At 36.0% G+C, this 17,913-nt stretch overlaps 3 protein-coding genes across 4 annotated transcripts; all 3 read right to left on the bottom strand.

The window, feature by feature from the left end:
• Window positions 1–313: 313 nt before the first annotated feature.
• LOC132098321 (dermatopontin-like) lies at window positions 314–1,468 on the bottom strand. The gene is made up of 5 exons (XM_059504463.1): window positions 1,316–1,468; window positions 1,159–1,231; window positions 717–905; window positions 496–633; window positions 314–391 (listed from the first exon to the last, which is right to left on the bottom strand). Exons 1-5 carry the CDS (start codon window positions 1,368–1,370, stop codon window positions 346–348), a joined length of 501 nt encoding a protein of 166 aa, XP_059360446.1. The 5' UTR covers window positions 1,371–1,468; the 3' UTR covers window positions 314–345.
• Window positions 1,469–3,794: 2,326 nt separating this feature from the next.
• On the bottom strand, window positions 3,795–8,690 carry mapk12b (mitogen-activated protein kinase 12b). The gene is made up of 12 exons (XM_059504842.1): window positions 8,278–8,690; window positions 7,332–7,461; window positions 7,097–7,155; window positions 6,812–6,923; window positions 6,680–6,709; window positions 6,384–6,431; window positions 6,154–6,268; window positions 5,003–5,074; window positions 4,661–4,740; window positions 4,486–4,564; window positions 4,233–4,406; window positions 3,795–4,071 (listed from the first exon to the last, which is right to left on the bottom strand). Exons 1-12 carry the CDS (start codon window positions 8,394–8,396, stop codon window positions 3,995–3,997), a joined length of 1,095 nt encoding a protein of 364 aa, XP_059360825.1. The 5' UTR covers window positions 8,397–8,690; the 3' UTR covers window positions 3,795–3,994.
• An 869-nt stretch (window positions 8,691–9,559) lies between these two features.
• Window positions 9,560–17,391, bottom strand: mapk11 (mitogen-activated protein kinase 11). Of its 2 annotated transcripts, none has more exons than XM_059504843.1 (11): window positions 17,150–17,391; window positions 13,312–13,441; window positions 13,057–13,115; window positions 12,735–12,846; window positions 12,565–12,594; window positions 12,267–12,429; window positions 12,062–12,133; window positions 11,705–11,784; window positions 11,445–11,523; window positions 10,868–11,041; window positions 9,560–10,623 (listed from the first exon to the last, which is right to left on the bottom strand). In XM_059504843.1, the coding sequence occupies exons 1-11, from the start codon at window positions 17,260–17,262 to the stop codon at window positions 10,550–10,552; spliced, it is 1,086 nt and encodes a 361-aa protein (XP_059360826.1). In that variant the 5' UTR covers window positions 17,263–17,391; the 3' UTR covers window positions 9,560–10,549. The 2 variants fall into 2 exon arrangements, with proteins under 2 accessions (XP_059360826.1, XP_059360827.1); XM_059504844.1 differs by having other exon boundaries at window positions 17,137–17,336.
• Window positions 17,392–17,913: the final 522 nt, after the last annotated feature.

Here is a 17,913-nt window from a genome sequence, read left to right as displayed (position 1 = left end):
AAATCAAGACTTGTTATAGTGATCAGGTGAACTCCTTGTGCACATCAGATTTTCCTCCATTGATGAGTTACAAATCATGTTGACGAAACTCAGATTAACTACACTTAAACACGTCGCTATTGTCACTTTGAAAAAAAAAAAAAAAAAAAACCTTCTGCAGAGCCCAGAAAAAATAAAAACCTTGCAAATGTACTGACCCAATCACACTAATGGCTTTAATGTACTTGGACACTCACATATACATTTGTAGTCTGAATTTATTAAATTCTTGGGCCAAAAATAGTGACTTCAACCTTGGCGTCTTTCAGATTCAAGATTTGCATTTGGAGGGCATCTTCGGGAGTCTCAGCATTGTACAACACTGCAATACTTGTACTTCCAGCGCCGGTCTCTGAAAACATTAAAATAGACCTCAGTACGGAACTTAAAATAAAACCCCAGCCATTACTCAGTTTACAGAATTAATGTTTAAATAACTTTGAGAGCTGTACTTACGCTTTCTCAGAGTAGCTTTCAGCACCCACCAGGTACTTTTGGTCTGGTACATTGAAGAACTCAAACCCATTCACGTTGGTAATCCACTCACATTTATCAGTACAGCGGCGGTTGTTTCTACAGCAGTAAAACTGCCAGCTGGGTAAGGGAAAGAGAATAGAACACCCTGTATTCACTTCAGATGAACTTGCATCAAACATCAGTCCTAAATCAGAGCTCACCGCCGGTCCTCAAGCTGGCTGCTGAGGTAACTGCTCATTCCTGAGAGGACGTGGTGTGGTGGACACTCGTAGGCAAACGTTTGGTTAGATTCATTGACTTGTGGTGACAAGACACAGTCTGCACCAGAATCAAAGGTGCCTTTACAGCCAAACTCCCATGTCAGATCCTTATGATTGATATCCAGTTGGCTTGGTTTATGCAAAGAAACAGTAAGAAATTGAATCAATCTTGAGGTTCTGAACGAATTCAATTACTATAGTAATATTTGAGAAAGTGGATTTAAAAGAAAATGGAATTCCTTTGAAGTGGAATATGGACTCCACCATGCATGTTTTATTGCCAATAACTTTCATTTTATTGTAAACTGAATCCTTTTTGTATACATTGACCGATGACATTTTAACAATAACTTTACAGAAGTAAACTCTGCCTTTTACTCACATCTTTATGAGGGATATCGACTGTCCTGCATGGCACTTAAACTCTAGAGACTGGTTGTTTTCCCAGTGCAACTCTGTGGGATTTTATTCAGACTTAACACTTAACAAGCACTTCCATCAATTCATAAACACAAATAGTTTTTCATGAAGTTTCCTACCTTGTCCGTTGCACAAGATACTCGTCAGCAGCAAAAATAAAGCAATTCTCCTCATGGTGTTGTATAAAGATCCAAGGCAACCTGCGTTTTTATAGAGACCTCAGTCCTTATGGTCACATACTAAGGTAAGGTCAATCTGTTGCTTAACAACTGTGATCTAATCATGTTTGACCAGGTGGAACTGATTTCTACCATCCAGTAGGGCTGCACTATTAATCGGACGTGATTGTCACGCGCATCCTGTCAATGGTTCTGTGATTAGTAGTAAATCTCCACGTGTGTTCAGGAGGAAAAGCATTTATTTCACACGCAAATATAAAAAATATTTTTAAAAAATTACACGCAACATATTTCATATTATTCTAAGCAGTGATAAAGGCTGTATCGATTAGCATTGCATTATTATTATTATTTAGTTTATTATAATAAAAATTATAAGATGACGAACTTAGATAAACCATATATTGTCATAGTCGTGTGTTTATTAGTCACGTTTAATTAATAATTCAGTTAATGTTTATCAATCATTTCCTGGGTTTCTTCTCCGAGGCATATTTGGAGTTTCAGCGCGAGAGCCCCCTCTGGCCTTCGAATTGAGATTTACTGCTTCTAACAGAACCGTGCTTCACTGAAAGATGCGCATGATTCGCGATTTATCGCCTTTGCGATTTAATTTTGATTAATCGTGCAGCCCTACCCTCCAGGCGATTTCTCTGGAACAGACCGTTTCTAAAAAATGTTTTTAGTTGCCAGCAGTGCCGTTTTATTGATATAAAGCACAAAGCTCCCTGCCATTTATAGTCAAAAAACCTTTGATACCTTTTTTTTTATATATATAAACATACTCTTACTTTCTGCACTTCTTAAATCTGCAGTCCGTAACTTTTTTTTGCAGTTCATTTATTTTGGTTAAAAATTATATGAAATCAATATTTGAGCAAGAACATAACCAGCCAGTGTTCAAAGTTATCATCTGAATTTAACCTGATTCACATCGTTATCTTATAATAGTGTTTTTTTGTTGTTGTGCTTTATTTTATTTTTTTTATTGGTACTGGTAGGAATTTGTGGGAAAACAATTCAAGCATGCCGCTGCATTATTACATCAGGTCTGTAAACATACAGAAGTTGTCCAGGGTATTATGGCTAAGGAAGGTGGCGGAGCGTTTGTAGCCTTTTTTCACTGGAAAAACTGAATTTATCATTTTGATTGTAATCCAGAAAGGATTATGTGTTTATGTAACATGTGACTGAAATTAAATTATATTCCAGTTTTAAATATGCATCTGATTACAGATAGCATACGTGGAATTACACAATATTTGTATTTTAAACAGAACCAGTTTGAAGGAAGAATAATTTGCCCTTTGGGGTAAAATAATTTATTTATATGAAATTTGAATGGTATGACAATTAATAGATTAGACTGTACAGAAATACACGCTTGACCAATAATTACACAATGCTGATGTTGTTGACATTAACAATTTGAGAAAAAAAAAGTATAATAATTTAATATATGATATGAGCTAAGTGATTGTTAATTTAATCACCATTGGTGGCAGGATTTATTGTAATGCTTTTTTTCTCAATTAGTCAGAGCAAAAATGGTAGACTTGTTACTTACTTGTTCAGATGACAATATAAGATAGAATCTGTGATTCCAAAGTACAGTATCCACACCAGTGCAGTGACAGCCACACATTTACCTCAAAACATTAGATTCATCCACGCTGGAGCTGTGCCGGTGCACAACCAATGCAAGGAACATAATGCGCAAATAACTGCAATTGCAGGTTTTCAAACAGAGATGGCGACAAAGGCAAAACTTACAGCTTGCAGCTTTAAGGATGCCATTCAAAGTGACCTGCTCATCTACATTGGTTTATTTTTTTGCTGTTTATTTTTCAGCCTTTATTTTGCATCTGTATGATCTGTGGGAAAATAGTGCAACTAGTGCAACAGGTGCAACTTTAGCAGTATTTAAGCATGTTACCGTTTTATTTTAGTGTTGGGTGCTTGGTTTTTAAAGCTAATCTTATGCCAGATGAGTTATGCAGTCTTACTCAGGAAAAGCTAATGTTTGTTGAAAAATAATCAGATTACTTTAGGCAAAATCTCAAATAATTATACACTGTTTTTTTTGTTTGTTTGTTTGTTTTTAAGATAAGAAATAATAAAACAATGATTGGAGTGTTTTTTAAAAGAAAATGCTATTTCAGTGTTTTGCTTCAATATATTACATTTAAATCAATGTACTTGCTGTTTCTTTGAAATTATTTATGAAATTTACTAGCAATCTCTTATTAAGATGTTTTTATTCATTAATAAAAAAAAGAGGTGTGGTGTCAAATGTGCTAACCATGGCACATGCTGTATAACTATTGAGTTAATAAATTAAATAAGAACTCATCAGTAAAGTACATAAAACATAAGCCTATTGGCATGCTGAAATCAAGACTATAGCATTCAAATAAAATGGTTTTGGTTCCAGGTAAAACATGGATTTTAAGTAATTTAATTAAAGAGAATTCACATAACTGTACAATAATCAGTAAACTTATAACTGAACAACAATGTGACAATTTCTTACATTTACTTACAAAGTCATATAGTCATATATATATATCATATATTTTCACATAAATTTATGCATATGACATGTACTTCTGCGTTCACTCAGAGGGATGTTTCTTTGGGGTCTCTGATTTCTGTAATGGGTGGCTGGAATGACAGGATCTCTGTAAAAGTGTGTCCTGCAAAGTAAGAGACAGAAATGACAATGAATCAGAACTACAGAATCTTCATGTGTTTCTCATCTCTCTCCAACATTATTCATTCTTTACCTCAAGCCATATAATAAAACCTAGCAATTCTCTTTATTTTATAATTGAACTATTAAGATGTTATCTCATACGTTTCCATTGATCGAGAGGCATTTCTGTGTTGTCCATAGAGTGATCATAAGGCAGGGCCTCCGTCTCTTCCTCAGGTTCTCTGAACTCCGTAAACAGTGGGAGCTCAAGCGCCTCTCCAGCACTCACGCGCTTTTCTGGATCTAGAACCAGCATCCTCTCCAGAGCGCTCACCGCTGGAAAAAAAGACACTCTTTAGACACAAATAACTTTTACAATTGACTCTAGCAGTGTAGCGAAAGAAAAATGGCTTACCTTCAGAACTGGCTTTAAGGAAAATAGTGTTTAAGTCTTTTTTGGGGACTTTAGGTAGACCTCTGATGTAGTTTTTGGCCTGTTTGTGCGGATGAAGAAAACACACATGCATCAGTTGTGCAATTGCATGTGTATGCATGCAATTAATTCATCTTATTATCTGTAATACACTCACATCTTGGCTCTGTAGCTTCATGATGAAATCTGGTGCTGGCGTTCCTGTGATTTTCATGATCTCTCTCAGCTGGTCTAGATCTACAAGTCTATGTCAAGGACTCAGTGATACAATAGAGGCAGTACAGTTAACACAGACGTCATCTGTTAAATCTCTACTGTGGATTGTAGTAAAGTCAGTTCAGTTGATTGGTAATGTGCAGAGATAGCTAAAGTTAAATATTCAAGCAAAGAACAACATATTATTTTTCCATTAAATTAAATCAGTTAACCAATCATCATAGTCACCGGAACATGTCAAAGCAGGCCCCATGAAATTCAGTGTCATTGCACAAAAAGATACGGTCATTTCCTTTAAAAAGTGGCCTTCCAAGTAACATCTCTGCCATGATGCAGCCAACTGACCAGATATCAACTAAAACAGAAAATAAAAATCACATAATTAGTATTCACATCAGTTGTTGAACCATAAGTTCTTTCTTAAATTGGAATGTGAAATTTCACACTAGATGCTTAGTAACTATTAGATAGTCTGTAACTAACTTGGCAAATTTGGTTGCACCATTTGTTCTTAAGGCAGAATGTAGTAATGCATAGTTGCATAATATGACATTAACCCTCAGTGATCCGATAGCAGCCTTAAAATTGGAAAGCAGAAGTTGTTGAAATGCTGTGAATTTCAGTTTTTCATTGATTCTAACTTCTTTTATCTCTCGAAACTAATGGTAAAAATACATTTCTGTTAAAAAATAATACTCCTTAACCATGAATAACATAATAGGTATGTTAAAAGGATCAGTAAACATAGATGCATAAAAAAATATGGAACAATTAATTTTATCAAAAGTTATGGTAACACTTTATTTTAAGGAACCATTTTCATTTTCAACTAGTTGCTTATTATGATGCATATTACTAACATATTGGCTGTTTATTAGTACTTTTAAAATAATATTAAAACTTTATTCTCCATGAACACATTTTAGACCCTTTAACACACTCCATACCTAATTTAAAAACTACCTTATTAACTATTATTAAGCAGCAAATGAAGAGTTTAAAATCATAGTTATTAGTTAGTTAATATAGTGAGAATTGGTACTTAAAATAAAGTGTGATCAAATTTATTTATTATGATTGATTTTATTTAACGTGCAAAACACAGACCGATACATGGACCGATGCATGTCAGGTAAAACAGACTTCAATGCTTGATATAAGTTTATTTTATTTTTATTTTTTTTAAGTTTATTGATGCAATTCATTCAATCTGCGATGGATTTTATTTAAAACCATACTTCTGGTAAGAGGCTTCCATAAATGTTTAGTTTATTTGTAGAGCTATGTTACAAAAGCAAAAATATGGTGCAAAGCAAAAATATTTAGTAGTGTGTGTGTTGTAACTACGTCCTATGACCTAGAGGGACATCTAGTGGTTAGGCGATGTAAAAGCTACATTTATTTGCACGCGTCTCTATTGGTAGTGTATCTCACCTGTTTGTGAGTAGTGCATCCAGTTGAGGATAACCTCCGGTGCTCTGTACCAGCGGGTCACAACGTAACCTGTCATCTCTGAATCTGCCTGACGTGCAAGTCCAAAATCCAAGATCTGCGCACAAAATGTATCATTTTTACACTTGTCAAGATTTTTGAAACTCCAGCTATTTAAGAAAAAGTTGATGTAGCCGTTCATTTAAATTGTGCTACAGAAGTTGGTTTAATACCTTCAACTCACAATCCTGGTTCACTGCCAGATTTCCTGGTTTGAGATCCTAAAGAAAGACAACCAAAGTAGACATTTACTGTAAACACAACTAATACATATACATACAATAGTAAATATGCTCCTACATATCATATATAGCCTGTTTTTAAAGAAACATTAATGCACGCCTCCATGCATTTTCTCAGAAATTATAAAAGAGAAGAGATGGGCAGAGAATGAATGAACATCAGGGCTGAATGAAGTGGTCACCCAACCCCCTCTGTGCATCTGTTTAAACTCTCCGAGGTCACTAACCCTGTGAATGATTCCGGATGAATGAATGTACTGTGGAAAAAGAGCAAGAGAGAGAGATTTATAGATACCACAAAGCTATAAAGAAGGACAGAATGTTTCACAAATGTGATTGTTTGTTTATCTGTGCCTAACCTTCAGACCCCTCAGTATCTGATAGACCAAATACTGCACCCTGTCATCCGATAATCTCTCCATCTTCATCAGCTTTCCCAGATCAGTGCCCATAAATGGCATCACCAGGTAACTGAGAGAAAAAAAAAGACATTAACTGATGTTTCATTGCTGATCTGACAGAACTTCGCTAATGATCTGAATTACATAATGATAGTTAATATTTTTAATGGTAGTTTATGTGTTGACAACAAAATCTAGCTTTTTAGCTTTTTAATAGCATTAGAACTGAAAGAATTGACTCACAAATCCTGAAATCTGTCCAATAAGATTTCCGAGCTAAAGACGTCCAGCAGTCCAATAACCTGCACAGTTGGTTAGAATTAGATGTTAGGGTGCATGAAAAACATTAACAAAGTAGATAAACGGCAGACTTCTTGAGGCGAACAAGGGGGAAAATAAACAACCTTATGAGATTATTAATTAATGACACACAGTTCTTTAATAATGTAAATGGTAAATGTAGATGTTGGTAACATACATTCTCGTGTTTCATGTGCTTGAGCAGTCGCAGCTCTCTGTAAGCGCGTTTGGCGAACAGTCTGGACTGGAACGGCCGGTGGAGCTTCTTGATGGCCACCCGCACTCCTGTCTTATGGTCAATGGCTGAACTTTGGATATATTGAGAAGAGTAAGATCAATGCTTGACAACTGTCTTTATAACCACCTACAAGACCATTACAAGGTTGAAGTCCACCATCCGTGGACACTGCATAGTCACTACATGTTGATTGCATTTTTCTACCTCTACGTCTGGACATGAAGATGTGGTTAGAAAAGAGGTCGTGGACGTAGCTTAATGTGCAATAGGTTCATAGCTCAATCTGAAACTTCAGCATTTTGGACAAGTGAAAAATCTATTTAAGTGGAAAGCTTGCCGAAGACCAACATAATGTCTTTAATGTTAAATGTCTTCTGCTTGTTAAACGCAGACAATGGCATCAGCAGGGAGGCTTTGTTGTGTGATCGCTTGTCTTGCAAAGAAAGAAAAGTTTACAGAGGTTTCACAGTTTCACCCAGATAAGCCAGGATGGAAGTGCATGGTGCAATTTAAAAAAAGAAGGCCAATCTAAAACAGCGTTCATTGCGCATTGCACAGCTTCATTGAGAAATATCCTCCTATCTACTTACGTCACAGAGCCAGTAGAGTGATGCGTTGTCTCATCATGCAAACTTATTTTAACTTAATTAAACAAAAGCTGAAGCAGTTGGAATGATTTGAATACAACGTTTCAGTAGCCACAAAAGTTAACTTTGCACGTTAGCTGAAGTGCACTCAATAAACTTCCGTTCAACTCTCTGCACTAAATTCCGAAAACTACAGAACAGAAACCGTTTTTAAAATTAGATCCACTAAAAGTAGGCTAAGTAATTAATTGGGAAACGCTAAAGAGTTATGAACTTTAAAATACTAATAATGTACTTACCAGACTGTTCCGTATGCTCCGGTTCCTATCTGAATGAGGTCTCTGTATCTCTCCGGCACATCCCAAACGGTTCTGTTTATCTCCTGACGACAAAAACCTGCCCTGGTTCGGACTGACATCCTCAGAGAGTGTTGAAAGTAATGTCTCTCAAATGTGAAACTATCCTTTTTACGTTCTCGTTGTTCATCGGATATTTTGATAAAGAAACTCTCAGAGAACGAGCGCAGACGTAGCGCAACTTGTAGAGAGCACCGGTAGATTTTGGGGGCGGTTCAAAGTTTCCAGTTACGCACGCGAGACTCGCTGGAATAAACATTTGATCATCCTAAAAGCAGACTTTTCAAAATGTTATCGGATCTGTAAATGGGGTTTAATTGACTCCTTCTAGTTTTAAAATACTTAACACGTTGATGGGTTTCAGGAAAAGGGTTGATTTTATTAAAAGAGATATGGTGAGGGGGTCGTGGATATGCTAAGTGGACTGGCTGACTCACAAAAGGAGAAAGACCTATCCAATCCCGCCGAAACAGCTGAAGACAGTTTTTATCTTTGTTAAAATGCATGCAAAAGCCCAGAAGGAGGGTGCAGATACTACATAAGGGCAAAGTGCTAAGGCAACATAACCAGTAGAACAACATCATAGAAGTCAAAGCTGGTTTGTAGCAAGAGGTTAGTATATTTTTACATTGTACTGAACTGAAAGCAGTGCAGTTGTTGATAACGTTAATTTACATAAAGTGTAAATTTGAGAAACCAAACCCATTTACCCCATTCAACTTCAGAAGATGCTGACTATTTGTTTGACATCAAAGTTGTCATTCGGGATCTTCCAAAACTATTATACTGAGAAATAATTGAGACACTACCACTTCCTGAAATGCAGTTTCACTCACTCACACACATTCATTCTGCTGCTGTTCCCCAAATACATTTAACATGTTGTGTAATTCATTTTACTAGACAGAAGAAACATTCAGAAAACTGAATTTATATATATATATATATTACACAAAGAAAATCAAGATTGTTGACCACAATCCAAGGTCATTTAAATATTTTTTTATGTTGATATTATTTTCATAAATTCTTATATTCTTAAAATCATATATATTTGGCACTTGTATAAATTAAATGCAGCAGTACGACAAATGTATAATTATTTAATCACTCACTTATTATGTATTATTATTGTTGTTATTTATTTAATTTCATTTTATCATAACGGAAATTGAGAGAAATTAGCTTAATTGTAATGGAAATAATGTCACAATACAAACAATCATAATGGTCCTAAAAGTATATATTTTTTAATGCGAGATACATTTATTTATTTACTTACTTTAATTTTAGGGTGAATTGTGACCCAGATTTACTTAACATGTTTTGTGATATATAAAGGTTACAGGTTTTGTAATAGATAAGGATATTAACAAATTACAACTGACTTGTACTATAGAAATGGACTTGGAAATTTATGCATTACAATAAATGACATCAAACCACATACTGGTCCCTTAAATAACCTGAGAAAAGAAAAACATCCAGCATATGTTGAATTATACGGGCACTGTTGTAGTGCAGCGTAAACTAACAGTTAACCTTTATTTCAACGTTTTGTGAAGAAAAGAATATTTGTGGCTGGGATGAGTTCTCTCATTTGTTTTCTGTAACTAAACAACTATTAATCACTTCATTTTCATCTGAGGTGTTATTCCATGCAAACACACATGATGCATTTGAGGTATGTTATATTCAGACAGCCTTGCAGATGCAGAACAAGTAAAGACAGATTATGTAACTGATTCAGTTTTATGCAGACTTTTGTACATTGATGCATATATAAACGTTTTAAGAAACACATCCCACTCCATGTCCAACACTGTAAACATATTTTTCTCCTCCTCTTGCTTAGTTTGTTTTGGTCTCATATGAAAGACACCATACCCTGCTTCACCTGTCTCACATCAAATATAAAAAAACACTCAAAACCCACAACTCTGCATACATACACACACAACATGCACCTTGTGATATTAATACATTGTGTCTGTTCAAACAATACTGGTCGTGTTTTGCTCTTAATTAAGTGTGTATGAACAATGTTCATTGAACATACACCCACATACAGGAAGGGCATCATGCCTTGGAAATATATAGTCATTGTCTCTGGTTGGACTGCAAGCTGTTCATAAAGTATGTCCACCATTCCTGTAGTTTGAAAGACAGACAGGGGCGAGGGCGGCATCTTCCTGGATTGTAGTTATACTCAGTTTTATTGTTCAGCCTGAAGACTTTCAGGCTTATTGGGAGGGTCTTTAAAATTGCTTACTTCCTCAAACACCAGCTCTGGAGAGGGAGAAAGAGAGAGTGAGTTTCCACAATTACTGTACAATTTCAAAATATTAGTTAAAAAAGTTAAATATAAATCAATAAAGAGTGTGACAAAAATATGAAACAGTACATTTTATAATACAGTTAATAAATTTGCCAGATTATGTTCACGATGATTTTCTGAATGAACAAAAACAGCTTCAGCATGGTGGTGTTTTAGTATAAGTAGTACAACATTTAATTGAAGACTCCCTCTCACCCTTCCACTCCTCCAGTGTGCGATCCTTGCTCTCGGGGGTCTGATCATACGGAGACGCCTCCGGTTCATCTTCAGGATCGTGGTATTGGGAAAAGTATGGATGGCACAGAGCTTCACTGGCTGAAATCCTCCCATCACAGTCTAATACTAGCATTTTTTTTAACAGATCAACCGCTAAAGTCAAAGAGGGAGTATGGGGTTAGGAACCAGTTGAAAAAAAAATGATTTTTTTTGACTAAGTTTTTATTTTATATTATTTTTTCCATATTGTTTGATGTTGATAATCACTTGTAGAGCAAGGATGATAACAATAATGATAACTATAGAGATAAAGTTTTACAAATCATTCCACATCTAGAGCAATAACGATACAAACAATGGTATCGTTGGAACTTTTATAACGTTTTTTTTTTCTGCTGATGATTGTTAAAAACACTGACAGCCAATCAGATTACAACAGTCTTTAAAGAGCTTGAGCATTCAAAGTGGCAGATGGCATAAATGTAGCTTGCATTAATATACCGTGTGGGTGCTAATATAATTATCCTTGTTAATGTGAGCAGGCCTTTAATCTTACCCAGTGGATTTGCTCCTCTAAATATCTTTGCCAAGTCCTGCTGAGGCATGTGTGGAAGAGACTGTATGTACTTCTGAGCCTGGATGCAGTTATTAAAAACAAACATAAACTATGGTTTGAATTTCAGCCAGTCTATCATCCATTAATCCATCATCCATCTAGCATCCATTAATGTTAGTATTTATTAGCATGCACTATTGTAGTAACATTGTTAGAATTAATATATTAAACCAATAGCTAAACAGTTGGTCTATTCTCACATGTTCAGAGGATATCTTCTTCAAAACATCAGGTGTGGGAGTGCCTACAACCTCCATGATTCTCTTTAGCTGATCTATATCTGAACAAATTATGTTAAAGATTATACAGATACCCTCAAGAGAGCTCCGAGTATTCAGCTGAAGGTATAAGACGGTCTGGCATATAGAGAGATAGCCATCTGATGCCTCCATCTTTGGAAACTGATTTCTAGTTCCTTACTTTCAGTTACTATAATTTAATTCAAACCATTTAGGCTGTGCTTTCATCACCTGCCTTACAGGAAGCAAGACTCACTCAAAAACCACACATAAGCACACTAAGAGCAGGTGTAAGTGGCTTTTATGAAGAAAGGATACAATCGTTGCCAGGAAACAAAACCTTCCCCTTCAGAAGTTCACCCATGATGCATCCAACAGACCAGATATCCACTGTAAAACAGATTTAATTGTATTTGATCAACCAATTGCACAGAACATAAAGACTGATGATCTATCTATCTAAAAAACACAAGAATTTTGGTGCATGTTGAGATTAAAGGTTTTTAGGTAAAGCTTGTTTCACCTGTCTGGTTGTAATGCATCCAGTTGAGCATGATCTCGGGTGCTCGGTACCAACGCGTTGCTACATATCCCGTCATCTCATCATCTGTCTGCCTGGCTAATCCAAAATCAAGGATCCTGAGTTCACAATCTTCATTCACTGCAACATTACTTGGCTTTAAGTCCTGCATTATATGATGTAGCAAAATGTTAAAACTAGGTAAAATAAACTTTTTTTCAATCAGAACAGTGTCATGCTTTTGTAAAGATGGATGGCCTGTAAAGTGGACACTAAACAAAAACTGAGAAGGAGCACTCACTCTGTGGATCAGCCCAGCTGAATGGATGTACTGTTTGTATAAGAAATAAAAAATGTAGCCATGAAAAAAATTGTAGGACAGAGTAAAAGAGACAGAGACACTAAAAAACGCTTGCACGAACTGATTCAAACATCTGTGTGTTTGTAAAAAAAACTGAACTGAAAATGTACCTTAAGGCCCCGGAGAAGCTGATAAATGAGGAATTGTACATGTTCATCTGAAAGTCTCTGAAATTTGACAATGTTGTTGAGATCCGCTCCCATCAGGTTGGTCACAAGATATCTAGAGAGACAGAGACAGTCTTAGCTTATATCCGATCTAGTGCTTTTAAATCATCACACACTTACAAATAAAAACAAATACTGTTAATTGGTCGACTGCAAGTGCAGATGGGTTTAATCAAACCAAAAGTGCCATTTTAGTTTGACAGACATCTGTAAAGCTATTTTAAGCACTCTCAAGCGAAGATGCAGTCACTGGGCAGACACTCACACCTCATTGAATTCTTCAAGAGAAACCGCCGGAGTGAAAACGTCCAGCAGTCCGATAACCTGGATTACAGAAAAAAATTACCCTAGTGACTTAAGTGGCTGTAGATTTTTTGGTTTGAGCAGATCTAACAATCTCAGTTCAGACGATTGATGACTGTCTAACAGTTGTATGAGTTATTAAGGTGCAGGACTGGAAATTTGGGATTTATTTGGTCCCTTGCATCAATGTGTTTGCATGTGTTTTTGGGGGACTTACATTCTCATGTTTCATGTGTTTGAGGAGTCTCAATTCTCTGTACGTTCTTCTGCTGTGGATGAGGGACTGGAAAGGCCTGGAGAGCTTCTTGACGGCCACTTTCTGACGAAGGCGCACATCATATGCTGAGCTAAAGAGGGAAAAACAGAAACGCTTGAAATTTTTTTGATCCAACTCAAAACTGAAGTTTTTGCTGACATTGACACTACAGACATTTGCCATGATTAGCGGACTGGTATGTTCCTGTTCAGTTTGACCTTCTGTTCAAAATGGTATCACTTCCTCACAGCAGTGGACCGTGTTAAACACCGGGGCAGCTGTGGCCTAATGGTTAGAGCATTGGACTAGTAACCCGAAGGTTGCAGGTTTAAGTCTAGGAGTTGTAGGTGGAGGGGGAGTGAATGAACGGTGCTCTCTTCCACCCTCAATACCTTTTAAAACTTGATTAATAAGAGATTCTTAGAAATTCTTTAATCAAGAAGCTGTCCTGGAGTTTTTTACACCTCATCATGCAATATCAATCATGCAATAGGAAATGGTACATGCATTTTATTTTGCTATTTCATTTTATATATATATATGTGTATATTATATATATATGTAATATGATATATTATTCAATTCATATAATATATTTTCCTCGTAAAAATATTAAATTTTATTTATATATTTTTCCACACTGAAGTCTCGGTTAAAGACAAGAGCACCCAACCCCCATCTGGGATGCTCCCATTCCTTGTTTCAACCCCTCCACACCCCAGGTTCGCCCTGCCCCCTTCCTTCGAGCTAAATCAGCTCTGCTGTGAAGAAGTCAAATAATCACACAATAGAGAAGGGCTTAACTTGAACAATGCAAATTCACAGCTCATTTGAGTAAGAAAGTGTTTGTGGGAGTGTGTGTGTGAGAGAGAGATTCCTTGGGAATAAAATGACAGACATTAACAGGGTCTGAATAAAGATTGTTAATTCTTCTAGTTGTAGTAGTGCTTTAATTCTGAATAATTATGACGATCTGAATATCTAAATTCAAATTGTGATCACTTATAAGGCTTAATTTGAATTAGGACATTGTGACTAAATGACTATTGCCTTGTTTTGCATGCTTTATTAAAGCACTATGGGACCAGGCCTATTATTAAAACAAAAGATAACAATTGCTTAATCAGGCCTCTCGTGTCAGATGATACACAGCAATGTCTCTATAATCATATCCCCAGGCTGTTATTCAACCTATTCAACTCGACATGGGATCCAGTCAGTTGCAATTAAATCTCCAGTGTAAATCCATTGTTAGTGTTGTGCATCTTTTAATACAGATAATGAAATAATTAGGTCTCAGGAGGTCTCAAGATGTTGTGGGGCATCTGCATCACTGACAATGAAATGAGCTGCATTGCATTATTTTTCAGAGCTGGCAAGTACCCCAAACAAATAGGAAGAAACACTGGTAATAACTTCCAAAACAGGACACCCAAGTGATGCCCTCAATCAGTGCTGGTGGTTTAAAAAAAATTTGCCTTTGGGTTTGTGATATTTGTTAGTTAACTTTTATTTAGCATTGTCAGAGCAGATTGTACAGTATTTAGTTTCTGAATCACTACTTTGGTTGGAGCCAACTGATTTCATGCTCATTGCATTCAATGAAAATTATGTATTCTGTTGTACACATTATTATTAATATGTAAAATATGAATTACATTATGGAGTAGTTCACCCAGAAGTGAACTTCTGGCTGAAAATTTACTTACCTTCAGCCAGGACATCCAAGATGTAGATAAGAAGTTTAGCATTACATCACTTGCTCACCAATGGATCATCTGCAGTGAATGGGTGCCGTCAGAATGAGAGTCTAAACAGCTGATAAAAACATCACAATAATCCACAAGTAATCCAAACCACTCCACTCCATCAACTAAAGTATTGTGTAGAGAAAAGCTGCATGTTTAAATGAAATACATCCATAGAGACGTTTTTAACTTCAAACCGTTTCCTCCAACTAAAATGTGAGTACTCTATCCATAATATTGCTTTATCTGAATTAGGAGAGGAGTGCACATACATGCAAAAACAGTTCAAAATAGTTCTAAACAAATATGTGGGTGGATTTTGATGTGAGATGAAAACAAGGGTTGGACTTCGTCACTGGAAGAAATATCATAAATTATGGAACCATATTTTAGCCAGAATAAATTATTTAATGTTAAACACCTTAATAATGTGATTTGTTTCTTATAAACACACAGCTTTTTGCTTCACAAGAAGTTAACTGATAGACTGAAGTGGTGTGGATTGTGAAGTTTTATCAGCTGTTTGGACCCTCATTCTGATGGCACCCATTCACTGCAGAGGATCCATTTGTGAACAAGTGATGTAATTCTACATTTCTTTAAATCTGTTCTAATGAAAAAAAAACTCACCTACTTCTTGGATGGCCTTACAGTGAATAAATGTTTGCAAATTTAAATTGTTGGGTGAACTATTTCTTTAAGGCATTGTTGGTTTCCATTCAGTTAATAACTAATGGAGATTATATTTATACCATCATGAGTCAGACTGATTTTGACCGGGCTCTCTTAGACAAAGCTGTCAGAACAGTAGCTTGCAGTGCGGAAACAGTAATGCCTGATTACACAACAATTGTGAAACATGGTAAAAAAAAAAAAGTTGGGAAGGGGAAGAGAAATATGTTTACTTGCAAACTTAATTTAGCATATCATCTGGATAATTATGCAACTACTGCTGGTCCATCAAAATGATGTGATGTAGTTATATATAAACTGATTGACATCTTGAGAATATTTGCAAATTAGTATGGTGAAAATAGGAAGATGCTGAAGCCAGAAGCTCTGTCACCATGGCAACTGTTTCAGTCATTCATAGCACAAGGGAGACTAGAGGCTTTCTAATGTGGTAGCTGAGATGCTACAGTGTGCAGTGCAATGTTACTCTCAGAATGAGAGTGCATTACAGCAGGATGAAATATCTGGACGATTTCCCATGCAGATGGACGTCAGTTGCTGATGGGGGGTGTGGCACGGGTAAAACTGGAAGACTGTCTCACTGTAAGGCCGGAACTGAATAGGCCTAGCATGTTGTCTACTAGAGCAATATTATGGTAGCAGATGGGCACGTTGGAAGGTTCTTTATACAACCCAACTAAACACATATATAGTATCAGAAGCCTTAGTATGTGGTAATTCTGTATAAAAACATAAATGTCGTGACTAACCGTGATATACATGGAAATCCCTTTGTTTTCTTTTAAATACTGCCTTCGTGTTCTTTCAGATGAAGGGGATCTTATTTAATCTACGGACATGCCAAATGAGGTCATACAGACATTATTGCTAAAGGAATGATTGACACATGTCAGAAAACAAAAGAAGCAGCAGCATTTGTCACAATATAAACACATTTAAACAGCAAAGCCAACAACTATAATTTTCAGTATGAAATGTTAGTTCTATTTTGTTAATTTGATGAATTTCCTGCTAGTGGTTGATTATCTCTTTGGAAAAAGTAAGATAATTTTTTTTTCGGGATGTTGTTTTGTCAGGTTTTATTCTTGCCTCACCTTCTCCTCCTCTTGCATGCTAAATTACGAATCTTACTACAGCGAAGGCTCAGCTAATGAATATTAATTTGTTCATGCTGATGTTGCTTAGTAACCTTCCTGGTACGTCCAGTGTAATATTCATGAGCCACGCCTTCAGTTAAGAATTCGATAGCGGTCTGGAGCAGAGCATCAGCGCTCTAGCCAATCATCGGTTATGTCGTTAATATTCATAAGCCAAATCTTCCTCATAGTAGTATTCGTAAACTCGCCTGCTAGACTCACCATACTGAGCCATATGCCCCCGACCCAACCGGTGTGAGATTCTGGTATCGTTCTGGCACCTCCCAGACAGTCTTGTTAAGTTCTTGCCGGTAGAATCCCGGTCTTGTCGACATCTCTTCGGTTTAAAAAGACGCTCTTTATTACTAAGCTGTCAGTAAAACATTAACGCATCCGCCAGAGAGATGTGCTTATGTGTGGAGGCAGCCGGCTTTAGTCCCTCTATATTTTCCAGAAATGGGAGGAACCGTCTGTGATGAGTGTGTGTGTGTGCGTGTAAGAGAGAGAGAGAGAGAGAGAGAAAGATGGGGGATGGGACATGCAAGTGATTCATGTTATGATAAAAAAATAATAACAACAACTGTAATATCTGTTTTTATTATAATAATAATTATTATTATGTTAGTGTTGCTGTAATAACAAAAATAATAGTAGACAATGTATATGCCTATTACCATGACAAATCTAAAATAACCTATTATAATTCCACAAGATATATCACTTTAATAATATAATATATTTAAAAAAAAATTACATTGAAGACAATACATAAAGCAAACTGCCAAACGTTTAATAGCTTTATTTGGTAGTCATCTCAGTATAAACTCACATAGACAGAATGCTGAAAACACTAAGAAAATTGTATGAAAATATTAAACCATTAAATAGGAAAAACGCTTAATATGAAACAATAATATAATGTGGATTTAAAACAGCAATTGCAGCAAATTACACTTTGTAATGCAACTAATTTATCTCTTTCAAGC

This window comes from Carassius carassius, chromosome 22 (assembly GCF_963082965.1).
Source record: "Carassius carassius chromosome 22, fCarCar2.1, whole genome shotgun sequence".
NCBI classification, from domain to species: Eukaryota; Metazoa; Chordata; class Actinopteri; order Cypriniformes; family Cyprinidae; genus Carassius; species Carassius carassius.
This window is presented reverse-complemented; position numbering and strand designations above follow the sequence as displayed.